This window comes from Dermacentor albipictus, chromosome 1 (genome assembly GCF_038994185.2).
Source record: "Dermacentor albipictus isolate Rhodes 1998 colony chromosome 1, USDA_Dalb.pri_finalv2, whole genome shotgun sequence".
NCBI classification, from domain to species: domain Eukaryota; kingdom Metazoa; phylum Arthropoda; class Arachnida; order Ixodida; family Ixodidae; genus Dermacentor; species Dermacentor albipictus.
Window position 1 is genome coordinate 397,850,398 of NC_091821.1, and position 17,486 is coordinate 397,867,883.

Genomic DNA, 17,486 nt, shown 5'->3' on the forward strand with positions numbered 1-17,486 from the left:
ATGCCGTTTCAGGGGCCCAAGGGAATGACGAAGTAAATTTGGCGGCCCGCCGGCATTGAAGCGCTAGGCCAACGCCGCACACAGCAACGAGATACCGCAAGCTGCTCGCGGGACCGGAACGGCGGTGACCTCAGAGACGTGAGGAATGGCGGGAGGCGACATCGATGACACGCTCTTTTATGCGAAGCACACTGGCCGCACAACCACGCTCTTCCTTGCTGCGCCGCGCGCGGCCGCGTATCTACCGTATGACGTCATAACAGCTGCAAAAGCGGAGGCTCAACTCGTGCGCTCGCTTGCGGCCGCGTAGCTACATAGACGGGTCTCAGCTCGTGCGCTCGCCTGCATGAGTTGTTTCTTCGTCTAGCTGAACCAAATATAGCCAAGCAACAGCAGTTCACCAGGCTAAACAGTGGTTCAACAACTAAAATAAAGGCTAGTATGCTTCGCATCCGGGGCTTAACCTTAGCTAAGCCACAGCCATTTTTTCCAGCCCGTTTCGGTTTCAAGGAGCTTGCCAAGGGGAACTAATTGTTCACGTAGCTCCTACGTGAAATCCGCTATTCAAAATTTAATGGTTCTCGTAGGTGGTGTCGTGGACGGGCCCCAAAGTGCTCATTTGCTGTAGCTACCTATTGTTGATAATTAGAAAGTTAATTACCGCAACTTTCCCTAATTACGCACGTAATTGCGAAAATTGCTCACTATCTAGAGTGTGCCACTCCTTACACTCGAATGGTAAACATGACGGTACCGTGATTTATAGTTTTTTCATTTAAGAAATTTGGTGCAGCTTAAGAAAGCACTCTGTAAATAGCACAGAGCGTATCCTTTTTAAGAGCATCTCCAAATTTTACGGAACGTAAGCAGATATTGCAACAAAGACAGGAAGGAAACCCGTAAATGTAATGCATACCAAAAAAACTAAGAAAAAAATTAATTAGCAGGTTTTGTCAGGAGTGGGGTTTGAACCCACGCCCTCTTACGAGGACCAGAGCTTAAATCTGGCGCCTTAGACCACTCGGCCATCCTGACTTTTTCGTTTCTTTATTACATGGAAAAGAAAACTGAAGGTGTATTACAAAGTGGACACAACTACACACTTAAAACTCAGGCAAACACACACATGCATCCAACAAGTGCATCCAGTCTGTCGGAGGTTCCTGCACAGCGTACACACTTCTTACATACGCAGCACTGTCGCGAAAAAAGGATTTTGTAGTTCGCGGGCTTTCGGCATGGCGATCGCAGAGTCTACTTCTCCACAGGCTATATAAACCAAGTACAATGAACATGTCATAGGGAGGACCACCTGTAACGTTAAACGGTAGAAAGCTAATTGAGTATGGAGTTATGTGAATGTCCTTTTTAAGTGTCCGTTGGAGAATGTCCCAAAAAAATACAGCATCCCTACAGTCTATGAAACAGTGATCTATGGTTTCGGCACGTGGACAGAGCCGACAGTTTGTTGACCATGGCACAAAGCAACCCCTCGAATTCAACCAAGTTTTAACAGGGAGTGTTTCCGAATGTAATTTAAAGAAAAATGTTTTAACTCCAGGAGGCACACACATTTTTCGGACGCGTTTAAGTACATCCTGATAAGGTCGATTTAAATAAGGTGCACGATACAAAGGATCTGGGAAAATAGAGTCAACCAGTGCCGCAGAAATTGCTTTTCGACTCGCTGTGAACACGTACTCCAGGCTGAATCTAACTTTCAAGAAAAGAAATGTATCAACAACCTCCTTGAGAAAGCCCCAAGGAGCCTGTGGGACATCTTTGACATTTGATGACACTACTATGTTAGGAACATAATGAACTAAACGCAGTTGCAACATTTCACGCAAGAACGGATGGTCACTGTCTCGAAAGAAAAATAGGCGAGAAACAATTTGCCTGACGAAGAGGTGTACTAATCCTAGACCACCACGTTCGAGGGGGAGAAACAGATTGTCGCGCCGCATCCATTCACAGCTCGAACTCCAAATGAATGTTTCAAATACGCGATGCAGTGCCTGAAGGCGAAGTCTTGAGCAATGCAGTACTTGGAGCACATACATAAGACGGGAAGCTAAGAAAACGTTACACACTTCAGCACGAAAGAACACGGACAAATTCCGCCCTCGCCATGAATTCACTTTACGTTGAATTTTGCCAACTTCTCCCGACCAATGAGCGTTGCTATTTCTATACTGTGAGAGAGGCACACCTAAATAACGCAGATCTTCTTTCCATTGAATTCCTGCATAATGTGATGGCATTGTGGCCCATAATCCAAACCAAAAACCTGAACTTTTTTCAAAGTTAACGCTTGCGCCAGAAGCAGCACAAAATTCTTCTGTAATTGCAAGAGCAGTGTTTACACTCTTTTTATCGGTACAGAAAAAGGCCACGTCATCTGCATACGCAAGAACCCGCACCTCATTAGTCAGTAATTTGAACCCTTGGAAATTTTGTTCTTTAAGAATGCGCATGCAAAGTGGCTCTAAATACAAGCAGAACAGAAGCGGTGACAATGGGCATCCTTGTCGTACTGATGATGAAAGCCTAATCGGATCGGAGAGAGAGCCATTCACTATAAGCCGCGTTGAGCCATTAGCATAACATATCCTCACACCTCTAAGGAGCAGAGATCCGATATTTATATGCTCTAGTAAAGTAAACAGGAATGAGTGATTCACCCTATCGAACGCCTTAGCCAGATCTAGCTGTACCATTGCCACCTGTCCAATCTCCTCAGCTACACACTCTAGCACCGATCTCGCAACATGAATGTTCGTCTGAATGGACCGTCCCCTGATGCCACATGTTTGATGATCACCGACCACAGATGTTACTACAACTTGCAAACGGTTAGCTAATACCTTAGCAAAAATCTTGTAATCCACATTGCATAAGGAGATAGGACGATATCCGTCAACTTTTTGCAATTTCTGTTCATCATCGGTTTTGGCTATAAGGACGGTGTGTCCTTCGTACATTGTGGCGGTTAGGTACCCTACTTCCAAGGCCTCTCGGTACACCTGAAGTAATAATGGCGATAAGAGGGAACGAAAACACTGATAAAATTCGGCAGTAAGGCCATCCGGGCCGGGCGTTTTGCCCTTCGCTAACGAATCGATGCATGAAGTTACCTCATTGATATCAATGTTTTCGTTTGTATAATCGTACTCATCCTGATTTAACTGGGGCAGCAACGATACAATTTTTTGGCAGCATCTGTATCCAATGGCATATGGTCTCGGAATAGTTTTTGGTAATGTTCAAACAATGCTTTAGTTATTAGAGTACGCTCGTTAACAAAGATTCCACCATACTCTATCTCTAGTATTTGTTTAGACAGCGCGTGTCGGCGCTCATCACTAAGGGCCCTACTGCAAGGCTGTTCTTCCAGGAAACGCTGCTCTCGCGCCCGCACTAGTGCACCTCTGTATTTTTCTGCGTTCAAAGTTTGTAACTGTGCCTTGACCTTATGAATATCCTCAATATATTGACCCGGATGTATGCATTCAAGCTCATGCAACTCACCCAAAAGTCTATACAATGCTTTGTAATTATTCTTTTTTTCAAAGGCTAATATTGATGATTCTTCGATAGCTATCATTTTAGCTTCCTGTTTGAAGAATTCCCACAAAGCAAAGAGTGGCAAGTCTTTGCGGCAAGACACATGAGCTATAAGCTCAGTAATACGAATTAAGAAACGCTCGCGCGAAAGTAACTGGTTATTAAATTTCCACAGCTCCCAGCACATACGCCGACTTTGGTGCCGACGGCTGCCAAAAGATGCTGAGACTAGGCAATGGTCACTAAAGAATATAGGATGCACAGTGTAACCATGAATAAGAGGTAGCGCGCTAAGTGAAACGTAAATTCGGTCAAGCCTTGCATCGAGGTACCCTGGAAGTGCGTATATCGACATCCCGCCTTTTCATTTTCCCCAATGTCCACAAGCTGATAATCACATATCAGGCGTTGCAACGCATCACTACTGGGATCATGTCTCAGCTTCAGTGACGTACGATCTTGCGCGTTACATACACAATTAAAGTCTCCAAAGAGGACCAATGCACGATCAGTACAGAAATGATTTTCTAGAGATAAGAAGAAACACTCGCGTTCACGTAACTTGTTCGGGGCATAAACACACACAAATCTAAAGCTCGTGCCACTGATATCAATATCGCAGCAGATTAGGCGCCCTTCCCTATCTGTAAACAAATGTAGGAAATCACACTGTAAATTTTTGCTAACAAATAACATACAGCCTGCGGAAACGCCTACTGCATGGCTGACACAAACATTATAGTCAGATATGAATGGAGATCGAGCTACTTCTGTGTTATCGTCGGATTCAATCTTTGTTTCTTGGATAGCAGCAATATCTAATTTTCTATTGCGTAACAAATGAAGAAGCTGTACTTGCCGTCGCTTACTTCGTAAGCCACGGACATTTAAAGTGCCAAAATGGAAGGGAAGAGCGCCCGCCATGATTACCTATGTAGGTGCAGCGTCTAAACGCTGCTCCAAAGGTGCACCACTCCCTTCTCGATGAGGTGATGCACTATGGACTTTTTGGTGCACGTTAACACAAGGGACATCAGCAGGTGTAGGTGTTCCCCGGAGCGGTTTAGTGCCTTTTTAGTGACTTTTAGTGCCTTTTTAGTGACTTTTAGTGCCTTTTTTGCCGGCTTTGATAGACACCAACAATGCACAAAAGATAAAACTGTCAACAAGGATTTTGCTGGTACGACATACTAAAATGTTTTCAATGCTGCCAGTATATATAGCATGTCAATCCATGTTGGCTGTTCAGGGAGTGCCCGATGTACATCCCTGAACCGTACTACAGCTTCAATGAAGTGATCGCGTGTAGGTCGCGAATTGACATCAGCATTGCTAAACTGCGTTCTAGCTTTCCACAAACAGTGGAGGCCCAGGAGCATTAGAGAGTCGTACGGAAAAGCCTCTGTTTCTACCCGTAAGAATCTTATTCCATGTGGATCTAAAGGTAACTCTTTCGTTAACGTCCTTTGTAGCACATCCCAGAAAAAGATCGGATCCCAGCAATCTAGAAATGCATGCTCTATCGTTTCAATTTCTTGCATAAGAAGCATTTGATGAACCAGGGGACAAAAATGCCTTTGTTATGCATCCATGTTTGAACTGATCATGTATTAGTGTGTAGTTTTAAAAAAAGTTTTTACCGAAGGGTGTACTGGCATTCTTTTAACCCTTTTGAGGACATCTCCTGCGCCATCATGGTTTGACATGCGGTAAATCGGTACAGGGAGCATATTGTCAATTAGGTCTTTATACAGCTTTTTTCTAGTAATATTGGCGAGATACTGCACTTAAAACCGCACATGCAACATTCCGTGTACGCAAGCACGACTTCTCGCAGATAAACTTTAACGGCACCATGCATTCCGTCACAAGAGCACATAACAAATCCTGGAAGGTGACGAGGTAAAAGCACTTGCATGAGAGTGCGAAGGAACGCATCATTCTGATCGCGAAGGTACATAAAGCACGACACAACCTGCCGCACAAATAAATGCGCCAGCCCAAGGCTCCCTTTCTTTACTGGCAAGAACAGGTTTGTGCGGCTGGTTCTTTCCCAAGTCGATGCCCATATGAAAACGCCGAAGACACGGTGGATTTTTTGAATGTTGATCCGCGAAGCACATGGAACATTCATGACATACCACATCTTGGAGGTAAGAAGTAGGTTACAGACTGTGGCGAGCGAGAACATTGACAGCGGTCGCCCTTGCCTTGACAGCGGAGCCTTTTCCTTTGCTCTCGACACTTGTTCATTCCAGTACGGCTGGGGTGGCGATAAGAGCCGATAGGCACGCCTAGATAGGTTGTTCCAGTGGTTAACCCACGAAGTCGTGCGAAGTAGTCTGGCATTTCTTCCCATTCACCATGCCAAAACCCATAACTCTTCTCCCCCTGTATTTGCGGCATTTGCAGAAGGTTTCAACTACCGCCACGGCCTCACAAATACTATCTCTATTTGAACAGAACATTGCGATGTCACCAGTGTACGCCAATATTTTCACATGTGTTGAGTGTAACGTGAAGCCAGTTATCCGTTCATTGTTTTGGATGGCCTTGCACAAAGGCTCGAGATAAGCCGCGAATAGCAGGGGTGACAGCGGACACCCCTGCCTCACACATGACCGCACCTGCACGCCGTCTGTCAGGTCCCCGTTTACAATGACGGCGGTGACCTCGGAGACGTGACGAAAGTCGGGGGGGGGGGGGGAGGGGAGAAGGCAACAGCGATGACACAGACGCTCTTTTTCCAGCCCGTTTCGGTTTCAAGGAGCTTGCCAAGGGGAACTAATTGTTCGCGTAGTTCCCACGTGAAATCCGCTATTCAAAATTAAATCTTTGGGATAGGTAGTGTCGAGGACGGGCCCCAAAGTACTCATTTGCCATAGCCACCTATTGTTGATCATTAGAAAGCTAATAATCGGAATTTCGCTTATTACGCACGTAATTGCGGAAGTTGCTCTGTATCTAGAGGCTTCCAATCCGTACACTCGAATGGTAAGCATAACGTTACCATGATTTATAGCTTCCTAATTTAAAAATTTGATGCACCTAAGAAAAGCACCCTGTAGATAGCACAGAGCGTATTCTTTTTGAGAGCACCTTCATATTTTACGAAACATAAGCAGATATTGCAACAACGACTGGAAGGAAACCCGTATATGTAATGCAGACCAGAAAGCTAAGAAAAAAAACAAGCTATTTCAATTCTGTCAGGAGTGGGGTTCGAACCCACGCCCTCTCACGAGGACCAGAGCTTAAATCTGGCGCCTTGGACCACTCGGCCATCCTGACTACGTTTTGCTCTATTTTCAGACAATCAACAAATACATCGATACACACTGCTACCACCATCTGACAATATTCACTTTCCCACCGCTGCGCTTGGAGCTTGCGGTTGAGATTACAAAACTTTCATTTTGGTAAGGGCATCCACCTATAACAATAGTTCATCGTCATACGCTAACTTCTGAAACAGTTCCCGTAGTTTACTGATATTTTCAGCAAAAGAGGAGTTTACTGATCTCACATTTATATCACAATTCCTTACAGCCATGCGGTATCTCGATCCAGATACTGTGAAGGCCGAGAAGAAAGAACATGTCATAAGGTATACTGTCTTGCACTGTGGATAGGTAAAGGATACCATGCGCTGTTAACGGCGATTCTTTTTTAATAGTTCTTTGCATGATATCCCAAAAAAAGACCGCACTCCAACAGTCTAGAAAAACGTGTTCTGTAGTTTCTGGTTTCTTGCAAATCAAACAGTTAGCCCCCCATGGTAAATAGTCTCCTCTTTCTTTTAGCCATGTTTTCACGGGCAAGGTATTAGTATGTAGTTTAAAAAAGAATGCTTTCACTCCCCCGGGTACAATCACAGGTTTCGCACGTGTTAGCACATCTTTCCCTTGGCCTTCGCGGTACATTATTCGATATAACGGTTCTGGGAGCATAATATCTATTAAATCCGAGCTTATCCGCTTACGACTCACTGTAGCCAAATATTCTATGGAAAAGTGTTGGTTTAAAAACCTAAATGCTACGACCACCTCACGTAAAAATTTACTCGTAGCGCAACACCCGTCCTCCCTCATCGAGACAACAAGGTTAGGTAAGACATTGCTCAATCGTACTGGAATAACTGTTCGCAAGAAAGGATTTGTCGTGTCTCGTAAGAACAAAAATCTAGAAACCAGTTGCTTTAAGCATAAATTCGGTAATGACAAGCCCCCCTGACCCAACTTGCGAAACAAGTTGTTCCGGCGTGTTCTTTCATATTCAGCCTGCCACACAAAAACAGCGAATACTCTATGGAATTTCTTAAAGTTGAATCGGAAACAGCTCACGACTTGCATGAGATACCACAGCTTGTTCACCAAGAAGATTCTGCAGATGGCCGCACGTGCGAATATAGAGAGGTCACGTCCGGCCCACTTATCAGTTTGATCTTTTAATTCCTGCACTTTGCCATTCCATAAGTCTTTAGTGTTTCGATGTGTGCCTAACGGTACACCAAGATAAATCCCAGGCGTGAGCTTCCATTGCATACCTTCAAAAACACGCGGCGTTGTTTGCCAGCGGCGGTGCCACAAGCCGACACATTTATTCAGGGTTATATTGCTGTCCGTCATGTCACAAAACTCACACATAATTGTCATGGTAGCGCAAACACTCTCCTTATCATCACAGAAAACAACAACATCATCAGTGTAAGCTAATAAACGCACCTCACACCCTTCTAGGCTGAATCCTCGCACATCCGGACTATCAATAATTTTTTTACACAGAGCCTCTAGATATATTGCGAACAAAAGAGGTGACAGGGGGCACCCCTAATGAACAGAGGAACGCACTTCAATCCTTTCAGTTAGCTTATGGTTGACAATCAGGTTAGTTGTACAATTATTGTATGCCATTTTAACTCCCTTTGTTATCCGTGATCCAACACCGACATAACCAAGAATTGTAAACAGCAGATTGTGACATACTCTGTCAAATGCCTTTTCTAGATTAATTTGTAACATAGCGACTTTCCTAAAATCTGCATCACATGTTTCAAGAATGCTGCGAGCCACATGGATATTAGTAAATATAGACCTCCCTCTTATCCCGCAGGTCTGATGCGGTCCTACTATAGCACCAATAACCCCTTGTAGTCTCCGCGCAAATATCTTCATTAAAACTTTATAATCTACGTTCGTCAGCGTAATTGGCCTGTAGCCTGTTACTTTGTTAAGTTTATTTGCGTCATCGCTTTTTGGTATCAAGACTGTATGCGCCCTTTTAAAGGACGGTGGCAAACGACCTTTTTGATACGCCTCCATAAAAACACGTTCTAATAAGATGGCTATCTTCGAGCAAAAGGCTTTGTAAAGTACTGCTGTTAAGCCATCAGGTCCTGGCGATTTTCCAGCGTTAAGGTCATCAATGGCCATTTCGATCTCCCTTGCTGTGATATCGTCTGATAATCTCTCTGTTTCTTCGGCGTCTAACTTAGGTAGAGTGGTTAGAAAATGGCTTTCATACCCAGTCTTGCTCGGTATTCTACGCTTGAAGAGCTCCCTGTAATATTCCGTAAACGCATAATTGAGCTAAAAAGAAAGCACCCTGTAGATAGCACAGAGCGCATCCTTTTTAAGAGCCCTTCAAATTTTACGAAACATAAGCAGATAATAGGGACTTTTAGCGTGTCCGGTATTCGGGTAAGCGCGGGCGGTTTTCCGGTTTAGCGGGGGCGTCAACGTGAGCGGCAAGATTAGTGGCGCCAGCTGGTGGCGCAAAGCTCAACCACACAAACACAGAGCTAATTACTATATTCTGCTTAGCTGCTGGCGTAAATTTTCGACAGTGGCGTAATCGTGTTCACAATTACGCCGCTGCCAAAAATTTGCACGAGTGGCGAAGCAGGATGTGGTGAGTTACTGCAGTTTTAGCTACGCGTTTGTCTGGTTGAGCTCTACAACACCAGGCGGCTCCGGCCGCTCACGTTTACCGGAATAGGGTACAAGCTAAAAGTCTCTATTGCAACAACGGCAGGACGGAAACCCGTATATGTAATGAAGAGCAAAAAACTAAGAAAAAAAAACAATTTCAAGTTTGTCAGAAGTGGGGTTCGAACCCACGCCCTCTCACGAGGACCAGAGCTTAAATCTGGCGCCTTAGACCACTCGGCCATCCTGACTTTTTTTTTTTTTTTTTTTTGCAAGGCTTCCGGTAGTGCCATAAGTTGGTCAAAATGTTTAGGGCTTTGGCACGGGAATTGGCCAGATGCACCAGAGGTCTTTTGCAAAATGCAATGGAGTGTATTACCCGGCACTTATCTTGGGGTTCCACTCAGTGCCTACCGTGAGCCAATCGAATACTGGACGAGCGAGAGAGACGGAATGAAAGAGCAAACTAACAAATGGGGAGGCCACAACTTTTCGATGTTTGCTAGGGCCAAAGTATGTAATATCTTTTTAGTAGCTAAAGTGTTCTACGTCCTGCAGGTGCTATGCATGAGCCGATCTTCAATTCAAAAAATACACAGAGTGTTTGCAGAGTTTATTTGGGGTTCGGTGTGGGAACGCACGAGCAGAAGTAATTTGTTTCACACATTGCGCAATGGGGGACTTGGTTTAACGCATTTATTTTTCAAGCAACTTGTATCGAGATTTGTTTTCTTCCGCGACCAAAGCGATGGGTTTCTGCGGACGGTAATGCAAGTGAGATTGCGCGACGCTTTGCCCGATTTTGTTGTATCGTCGCACGCAATCAAACCGATGGCACTAAAGGGCTATCTTCGTGAAGTTTCCATGGCTATACGTCTTCTAAACGCTCGTTTTTCGAAAGACTACTTGTTTGCAGTGTCACGGAAACAATTGTATAAGGATCTTGTTGAAGTGTTTATACCTACACCAGTGTATCGTTCTATGTATTACTTAGGGCCTGAACGAGATGTTTTCAAGCGAGTCAATAATATGCCTGTACGAGCTAACACAAAATCATTCTTTTTCAAACTGCATACCGGCACACTGCCTGTTAAGCCATGGCTGAGAAGCAAGGGCTTGTTTGTCCCATGGTCAGACAACTGTCTTATATGTAACAAGGAAGAAACTGTCGAACATATTTTTCTTGACTGCCACGATGCCCGCTTTCTTTGGGACATCCTGCAAAGAACATTAAAAAAGGAGCTTCCTATCACTGCGTTCGGAATAAGGTTTTTACCATGTGCTGAACCTGACGGTGTGCCGGTGGACATGTTGATGCTATTGTGTATGCAAAGTGTGTGGCGAACTCGTATGGCTGTACGCAATGCTGATGTTGATGCAAGGCCAGCAATGTATTATTTTACCGAGAATGTTAATTATACAAGCGAAGTGTTGAAACTGCTAAGTGATCCGCCAAATTGGCTTTCAGTGTTGAACAGCTTGGCTTCGATGAAGCCATTTTAACATGACACGTCAGTCTTAGTAAAGACTAGACTTTTTAACATTCGGATTTATTTGACAATATTTGTATGTACTTGCCTCGGCCATCCTGACGACGACGGCTGCAGCGATCGTAACATGCATTCCAGCTGTAACAAGGACTGCGGCTTTGACGTCATTCCTGAGAACAGCTGCCGCGCGTGCCCAGGTGCGAGTTTTCCACGTCTGCGCTTGGCCGCACAAATGTCAAGGCGTGCGAGAGCCGCTTTCAGCCACGCTCTCCGGCAAATGGACAAAATAAGATACGCATGATCGCGCTGTACAATCGGCGTATACGACGTTTTGCGCAATGCCCGATGACCTAGAGATCAGGCGAATGTTTACACAGCCCCGAGCATGGCAGCGTGGTACGTGGTATTCCAGCTTATATACGAACAACCTGGTGTTGTAAAGATTTTGTCGGTTTAGTTATCCTATAGTGCTCGGAAATTAAACTCTATCTCGGAACCCGTGGTCTGTGAACTTTTCTCGTCGACTGCACATACTTAATAGCGCCGTTTGCGCCCGCACTAACTGTCCCTACAGCCATGTTTCTTTTTCTTGTTTTTTTTTTCAACAGAGACTCAGTAATTGCTTTCTAAAGCTTGAGCTCTCTGCCCATTTGCCCATTTGTGCCCACTCCGTAAGCGGTAAATGCGGTTTCGTTTTCTCTCTTTACTTTTTTTTTTCTTGATGAAAATGAGGACTCATCTACAACAGCAAGCAGAAGCATATTCGACTGGGACAGAAAACTACACTTGGCAATAATTTTTATTGAATCCATGACGTCATCCCAATAATGAGTGAGCCTAGAGCTTGCGCCGTAACAAGAATACGAGGTCTTCAACGGGGTGCCTTGTAATACGCTTAAGCTCAATGTAAATGGCAGCCGCTGTTGTTACGGGGATATCAACCCAAAAAACAGCGTGCGCTGGAACACAAATCCAACAGCACAACCAACGGCTGAATGTGTGCTTTCTTTTTATGCGAAGCATATTACGAGGGCTCAGCCCAGCTCCTCAGGCGCGGCGGTGACCATGAAATCACGTGACACCGTGACGTCACGACAGAGGAGAAGTGGCTTTGGCTCAACTCTTGCAAGACGGGCTGGGTGGGAATCGAACCAGGGTCTCCGGAGTGTGGGACGGAGACGCTACCACTGAGCCACGAGTACAACGCTTCAAAGCGGTACAAAAGCGCCTCTAGTGAATGCGGTGTTGCCTTAGAAACGCGCTGTTTCTAAGGCGTGCGTCTCTTGCTCAGGCGCACATTTCGTTGCCGCGCCGAACGCTGCTTTGCTCGACGCTCACCGCGTCCAATGCGGGGCGCGTAGTCGCTGCCCTGTAGCCCATTGTCTTACACCCCTTGGCGGGTCGACGGGAACGCTGTCGCGTTCCACTCTTGAAGGCGAAGAAGTAATGCATGAGTTGTTTCTTCGTCTAGCCGAACCAAATATAGCCAAGCAACAGCAGTTCACCAGGCTAAACAGTGGCTCAACAACTAAAATAAAGGCTAGTATGCTTCGCATCCTGGGCTTAACCTTACCTAAGCCACAGCCATTTTTTTTTTTCGTGATCATATACTAGCGAAAGTAGGTATTCAAAGTCCCTTGGATGGGGGCGTCAAACAAATAGTAAACGAAAATTCTTCGTAAGATGCCAAAAATAAAAATTCACAAGCGGTGTTTTCGCGTTTCATCTGTTGAACGGCCAATATTTACGAAAGGACGGGCTATTAGTATACATCAATGCTTCTAGCATATTACGTACCACGCCGTTTTGACGTCATTTCACACCTGTACTTTACTTCGCGCCAGAAGAATGAGGAAAGGCTGCAAGAATCGTAAAATAGATGTGCAAAAAAAAAGTGCACACTACGATGCTACAAATGAGTGGAATATTTATCACTAGGGGCGTTCCAAGCCCTGACGCATCTTTCTCCGTAAGAACTTCTACTCCTGTTTCGCTGACCACTCCAGTGCCCTTGCCTTCCTCTTCGTCTTTTATCTTCGGACATGATAAAAGACAGCTTTAGAATAGCCTTGGCATGCAAACGTAAGCACATTACGCACGTAAATAATTAACGTCGTCCTCACTTTGCATGCTCCGTAAGTAGTTGGTTTCCGCGTAGTATCCGTACGCTACTTTAACGCATGCTGTTATTTGGCGAACTTAACGTATACGTACGTCATACGTGAGCTAACAAATAGCGTTGTGTTGTGAAACATGGCTAACCCTGTGGTTCGCGCTTTAGAGGGAATTAATTGTGGTGTCTGCGCTCTCGCTATTGTTGACGACCGGCAACTGTAGAAATAAGCTTTCACTTCCTGTAAACTCACCCGAGACTCTAAATTATGAGCGCATAGCTCATCAAATTTCTGAAATCGTTCTGTGATTATGACGACCGTCGGTCTGGCGAGAGGCGTCGCCATAGAAACGACGGTATGGTTGCCTAGCTTGGACTTGTTTGGCACGAGGCCCCAGGCGGAGCGCTTTACTTTAGCCATTTACCTCCCGACATATTTTTGGAATAAGATGCCCGAATTATCAATTTTTAGCGTTATATGGAATCAGCACAATAAGTTAACAAAACACATGCATTCAGAACAATATACCGGGTGTTTCAGCCAACACTTCCAAATTTTTCAAAGGTTGCCTTTGGCAGATAGCGCAATTCCAATTCATGAGCAGCTCTACTCGTAGGGGCGGACATTACTTGCACAAAACATTTAAATGCGTAATCGATTAATTAACAAAAACTCATTATTTAACCTATTAACTAATTACCATACGGCCCGTATTGCAAAATTTACAAATTCTAGCCGTGGAGTTCGCAAGGCGGATCAGAATGACACCAGTTTTGAGATATTAATTCACGAACTTCACGGAGAAATGCGTTGACGTTCCAGTCCAAATTAAGCTCCTGTGAGAAGTTCCTTCCACGCTACATTGCCGCATGCACCACTGTGCAACAAACTTCTGCAGTGAACTAATTGTCGTCCCAGTGCACTCTGTCTCTGACCGCCGTGGCCGTAATGCAGAAATTATTCACGCCTCGCAGATGAAGCCCTTATCTCCCCGTTTAAACGTTCCCTAAGCTGCGGCCAGGCTGGACACTTTCATGGCGAGGGCAAGTTAGTGTAAGTAATATTAATGTGCTTCATCGTTTTCATATGTGCCTAGCCATTCATCATCCCTGGTCTTCTGCTTCTTCGCGCTGGAGCTGGCGCGTTTCCTTTTTGGAATAAAAAGCGCTTGGCAACTTGGGCGGTCTAGGTCTATATATATATATACATATATATATATATATAATGTGTGTGTGTGTTACCGTAGAACAAACACGCACTAAATTATTTATGTATAAGAGATAGTTGGCTCCTTCTCTCGACGACGATGCTATTTTCCTTGTCGGTAATGTTAAATACATTTGTCCCAAATTTTTGCACAGCAATTGTAGCGTCATCTGTGTACGAAAGAGGAAGGAGGAGGAGGAGGAGGAGGAGGAACTTTAATATTGCAGAAACCGTTGCGCGGTTTATTCCATGGGTGGTTCCCTCTGACAGGGCTCCACTGGCGATCGCGGCTCGCCGGGCCTGGTCGAGGGTCACCAGTTGGCTTCCCAGGTCCAGTTCGGAGAGTCTCGCCTCCCAAGACCACGTAGTGAGTGTGTGTGTTGTGACTCGTGGCGAAATTGCGTCGCCCGAACGGTCGGTGCATTCGTGTGTTATGTGCGCGAGTGTCGCTGTGTGGTTGCTACACCAGGGACATGTTCGGGACATATAACTGTCTGGGTAGATTGCGTGTAGATGAGACAACTGTGGGTATGTGTTAGTTTGCAGGTGGCGCCAGTCCCTTGCCTGGAGTTTATTGAGAGCTTTGTGTGGGGGAGCGTATTGCGTTCTTCCGAGCCATTGGTCCTGTAGTATTTGTTGACCTGTCGTTAATAACTCGTGGGTCGCTCGTCGGTCTTTCGGGGGCTGAAGAACGGTGTGGTCTGCCGCTCGGCTAGTGACAACTCGAGCTGCGCAGTCCGCCTCTTCGTTGCCCCGCAGGCCTTCGTGCCCGGGGCACCAGACGACACCGTGGGTCCACTCTAGTGTGCGACCCAGGATTCGAATGGCTACTAGACGCATAGGCTCGCTCAGATCGCTTTAGGCAAAAGAAATGGGACCTTCTTGCCATGGGTGACCACAGCAGGTTCACGGTAGAAGGCGCGCGAAATGTGTGGACATGCTGAACGCGTTTACGCGAGGTAAAGGCGTACATTAGCATTCACGCTATTTAAGTCAGAAGTCGCGAAGGGACGCGCAACGTAACATCCTGCAAAGCTGCTTCCCTTTAACGTACTTCAAGGGCCCCTCACCAGGTCTGGCCATTTCGAGCTGACAAGCGCAGAGCATACAATGCGCGCCAATGATCGTGTTTGCAAAGAATTGCATCGCTACGGGCTGCAGAAAGGTCTGAAATTTCAATCCGAACGCCGTTTTCCCTTCTCCCTGCGACCGCTACTCTCCAAGCCCGACGGTGACGTACTCGCGTCCCTGCGCCTACGTACTCGGGTCTGCAGTGCGACGTCGCTCGTGGTGACACGTGCCTTCAAGAATTATTCAAGGCACCATCTGTTATTTGTGTCATCTGTTGCTTCAATTGACGAATTGAAGTTTAGAGAAATAATAAAAGAGACAAACGGAACGTCTGTGTGTTTTTTGTTTGACTTCGCACCGAAGGAATAGAGATGTACTTCCGCTTCGTCCGCTTGTTCCCACGGTCGTGCGATCACGTGCATAGGTACCGAAACAATGCCATTTTCAGCCGTGTTACCGCGCCTGATCATGCTCTGCGATCCACTTGTTCTGCCTCAGTATTCGTGCAGCACTGAATTATACCGCTAGTTATGTGTCCTTGTGCACAGCACGCAAAATCGTGCGTGCTGTGCACAGCGGCCCAGCCGGGTCGCGGTATCAGGAGCACTGAAATGCCTGCCCAGGATTATGAAATGGTTGTTCCCCATCTGCCATCAGGTTCGAGTGTTTTGAACACAGTATTTTTGCATGGTGATGTCACCGCCAGGCCATATCGCGTCGAGCATTTTCGCGACGCCCTAGCGCGTCTGTCATTGCTGCCGGATGTGGTTGCCCTTGGGGCATATCAGATGAACCACCTGTGGGCCGTTACTTTCAACAGCGAAGGAGCGAAGGCAAAGATTCTGCAGGCCGAAGCTTTCAATGTAAAAGACCACCGCTGCGTGGTTATTGACCCGACCAACCGAGGTGTCAGGCTGAAGCTGTTTTGGCTGCTCCACGGTGTGCAAGACGACGACGTGCGAGTGGGATTAGCAGCGTTCGGAAAAGTGACTGAAATAACCCGCGATAAATGGAGGGTTAAAGGCTGCGTTGACAAGGCTTCAACAACACGGTCGGTTACACTGAAACTGAAGGTGGGTGTTACCATCGAGGACTTGCCCCATCAGTTGCGTGTTGGTGAGGACGTTGCTCTCGTCCATGTTCCTGGCAGGGCTCCGCTCTGCCTTCGGTGCCGTGGAAAAGGACATATACGCCGTGAGTGTCGGGTGCCACGCTGCGGGCTATGCCGGCGTTTCGGCCACGATGAGAGCCAGTGCGTGCGTAGCTACGCTAATGTTACGGGCCAGGCACGAAATGATGAAGTGGCCGAACACATCATGGATGAAGCAGACGCGGTTGAAGCAACCCACGGAAGTGAGGGAGATGATGCCACCAAGGAGTCAACATCCAAGGAAACCGCACCCGCACCCTTTGCAGATACCAGCCAAGCCGGTAAGGACCAAACCCAGCCGGCCGTCGCATCAAAGCCAGCGTTCCTTCCGGAAAAAGCGGATAGCGTGACAGCTGTAAGCCTGGTTACGACTGGGCAGCAGGGCGACAACCAGGAAGACGCCGATACCGAGATGCCCGCCGCGTCAAGTGCAGCAGTGAAGCGGGCTCACGAGGATTCGGATATTCAGGAACCGAGATTGGTCGGTGAACGCGGCGAGGAGCCTCCGCCGAAGGCACCTTCAACGCGCCGCGGACCGTTCAAGCCCAAACCGAAATTGCCACCGGAACGCAGTACTGCGTCTGCTCTCCCTCCGCCTTAGCGGAGGCTACCTTTGCCACAACGGTTGAAGCCCGGTCTTTGATCGGGTCAGTACTAAGCTCAAACGCCTTAATGGATATGGTTTCACTCTGTTTGATGTGTGAGTAGTCTGATCGGCGTCTCCCTTTTCCTTAGATGGCTACCAACCTCACGTCCAGCCTACATGTTGCTACGCTTAATGTAAGGGGCCTGTCGGCGCGTAGAAGGCAACTGCAACTGAACCGCCTTCTGCTAGAAAACGAAATAGATTTGCTCGCGGTTCAGGAAACTAAAATTGAAGACGAAGAACAAACAGACAGAATGGTAGCGGTCTATCGTAGCAGATACAGCGTTTGCGTATGTCATGCTGTTGGAAGAGCGG

At 46.5% G+C, this 17,486-nt stretch overlaps 2 protein-coding genes and 3 non-coding genes across 6 annotated transcripts in view; 1 reads left to right on the top strand and 4 right to left on the bottom strand.

The window, feature by feature from the left end:
- Positions 1 to 17,486, top strand: part of LOC135921307 (gonadotropin-releasing hormone receptor-like) — a 163,782-nt gene that overhangs the window by 49,751 nt on the left and 96,545 nt on the right. The gene's annotated exons all lie outside the window — the stretch shown is intronic.
- TRNAL-UAA (transfer RNA leucine (anticodon UAA)) lies at positions 952 to 1,035 on the bottom strand. Its single transcript has one exon. It is a non-coding gene; the product is annotated as a tRNA-Leu (tRNA).
- On the bottom strand, positions 1,182 to 1,967 carry LOC135921291 (uncharacterized; the record flags this gene model as incomplete). Its single annotated transcript, XM_065455612.2, has 1 exon — positions 1,182 to 1,967. A coding segment is annotated over exon 1 (786 nt), but the record flags the coding sequence as incomplete, so codon positions are not given.
- TRNAL-UAA (transfer RNA leucine (anticodon UAA)) lies at positions 6,775 to 6,858 on the bottom strand. The gene has a single exon. It is a non-coding gene; the product is annotated as a tRNA-Leu (tRNA).
- Positions 9,662 to 9,745, bottom strand: TRNAL-UAA (transfer RNA leucine (anticodon UAA)). The gene has a single exon. It is a non-coding gene; the product is annotated as a tRNA-Leu (tRNA).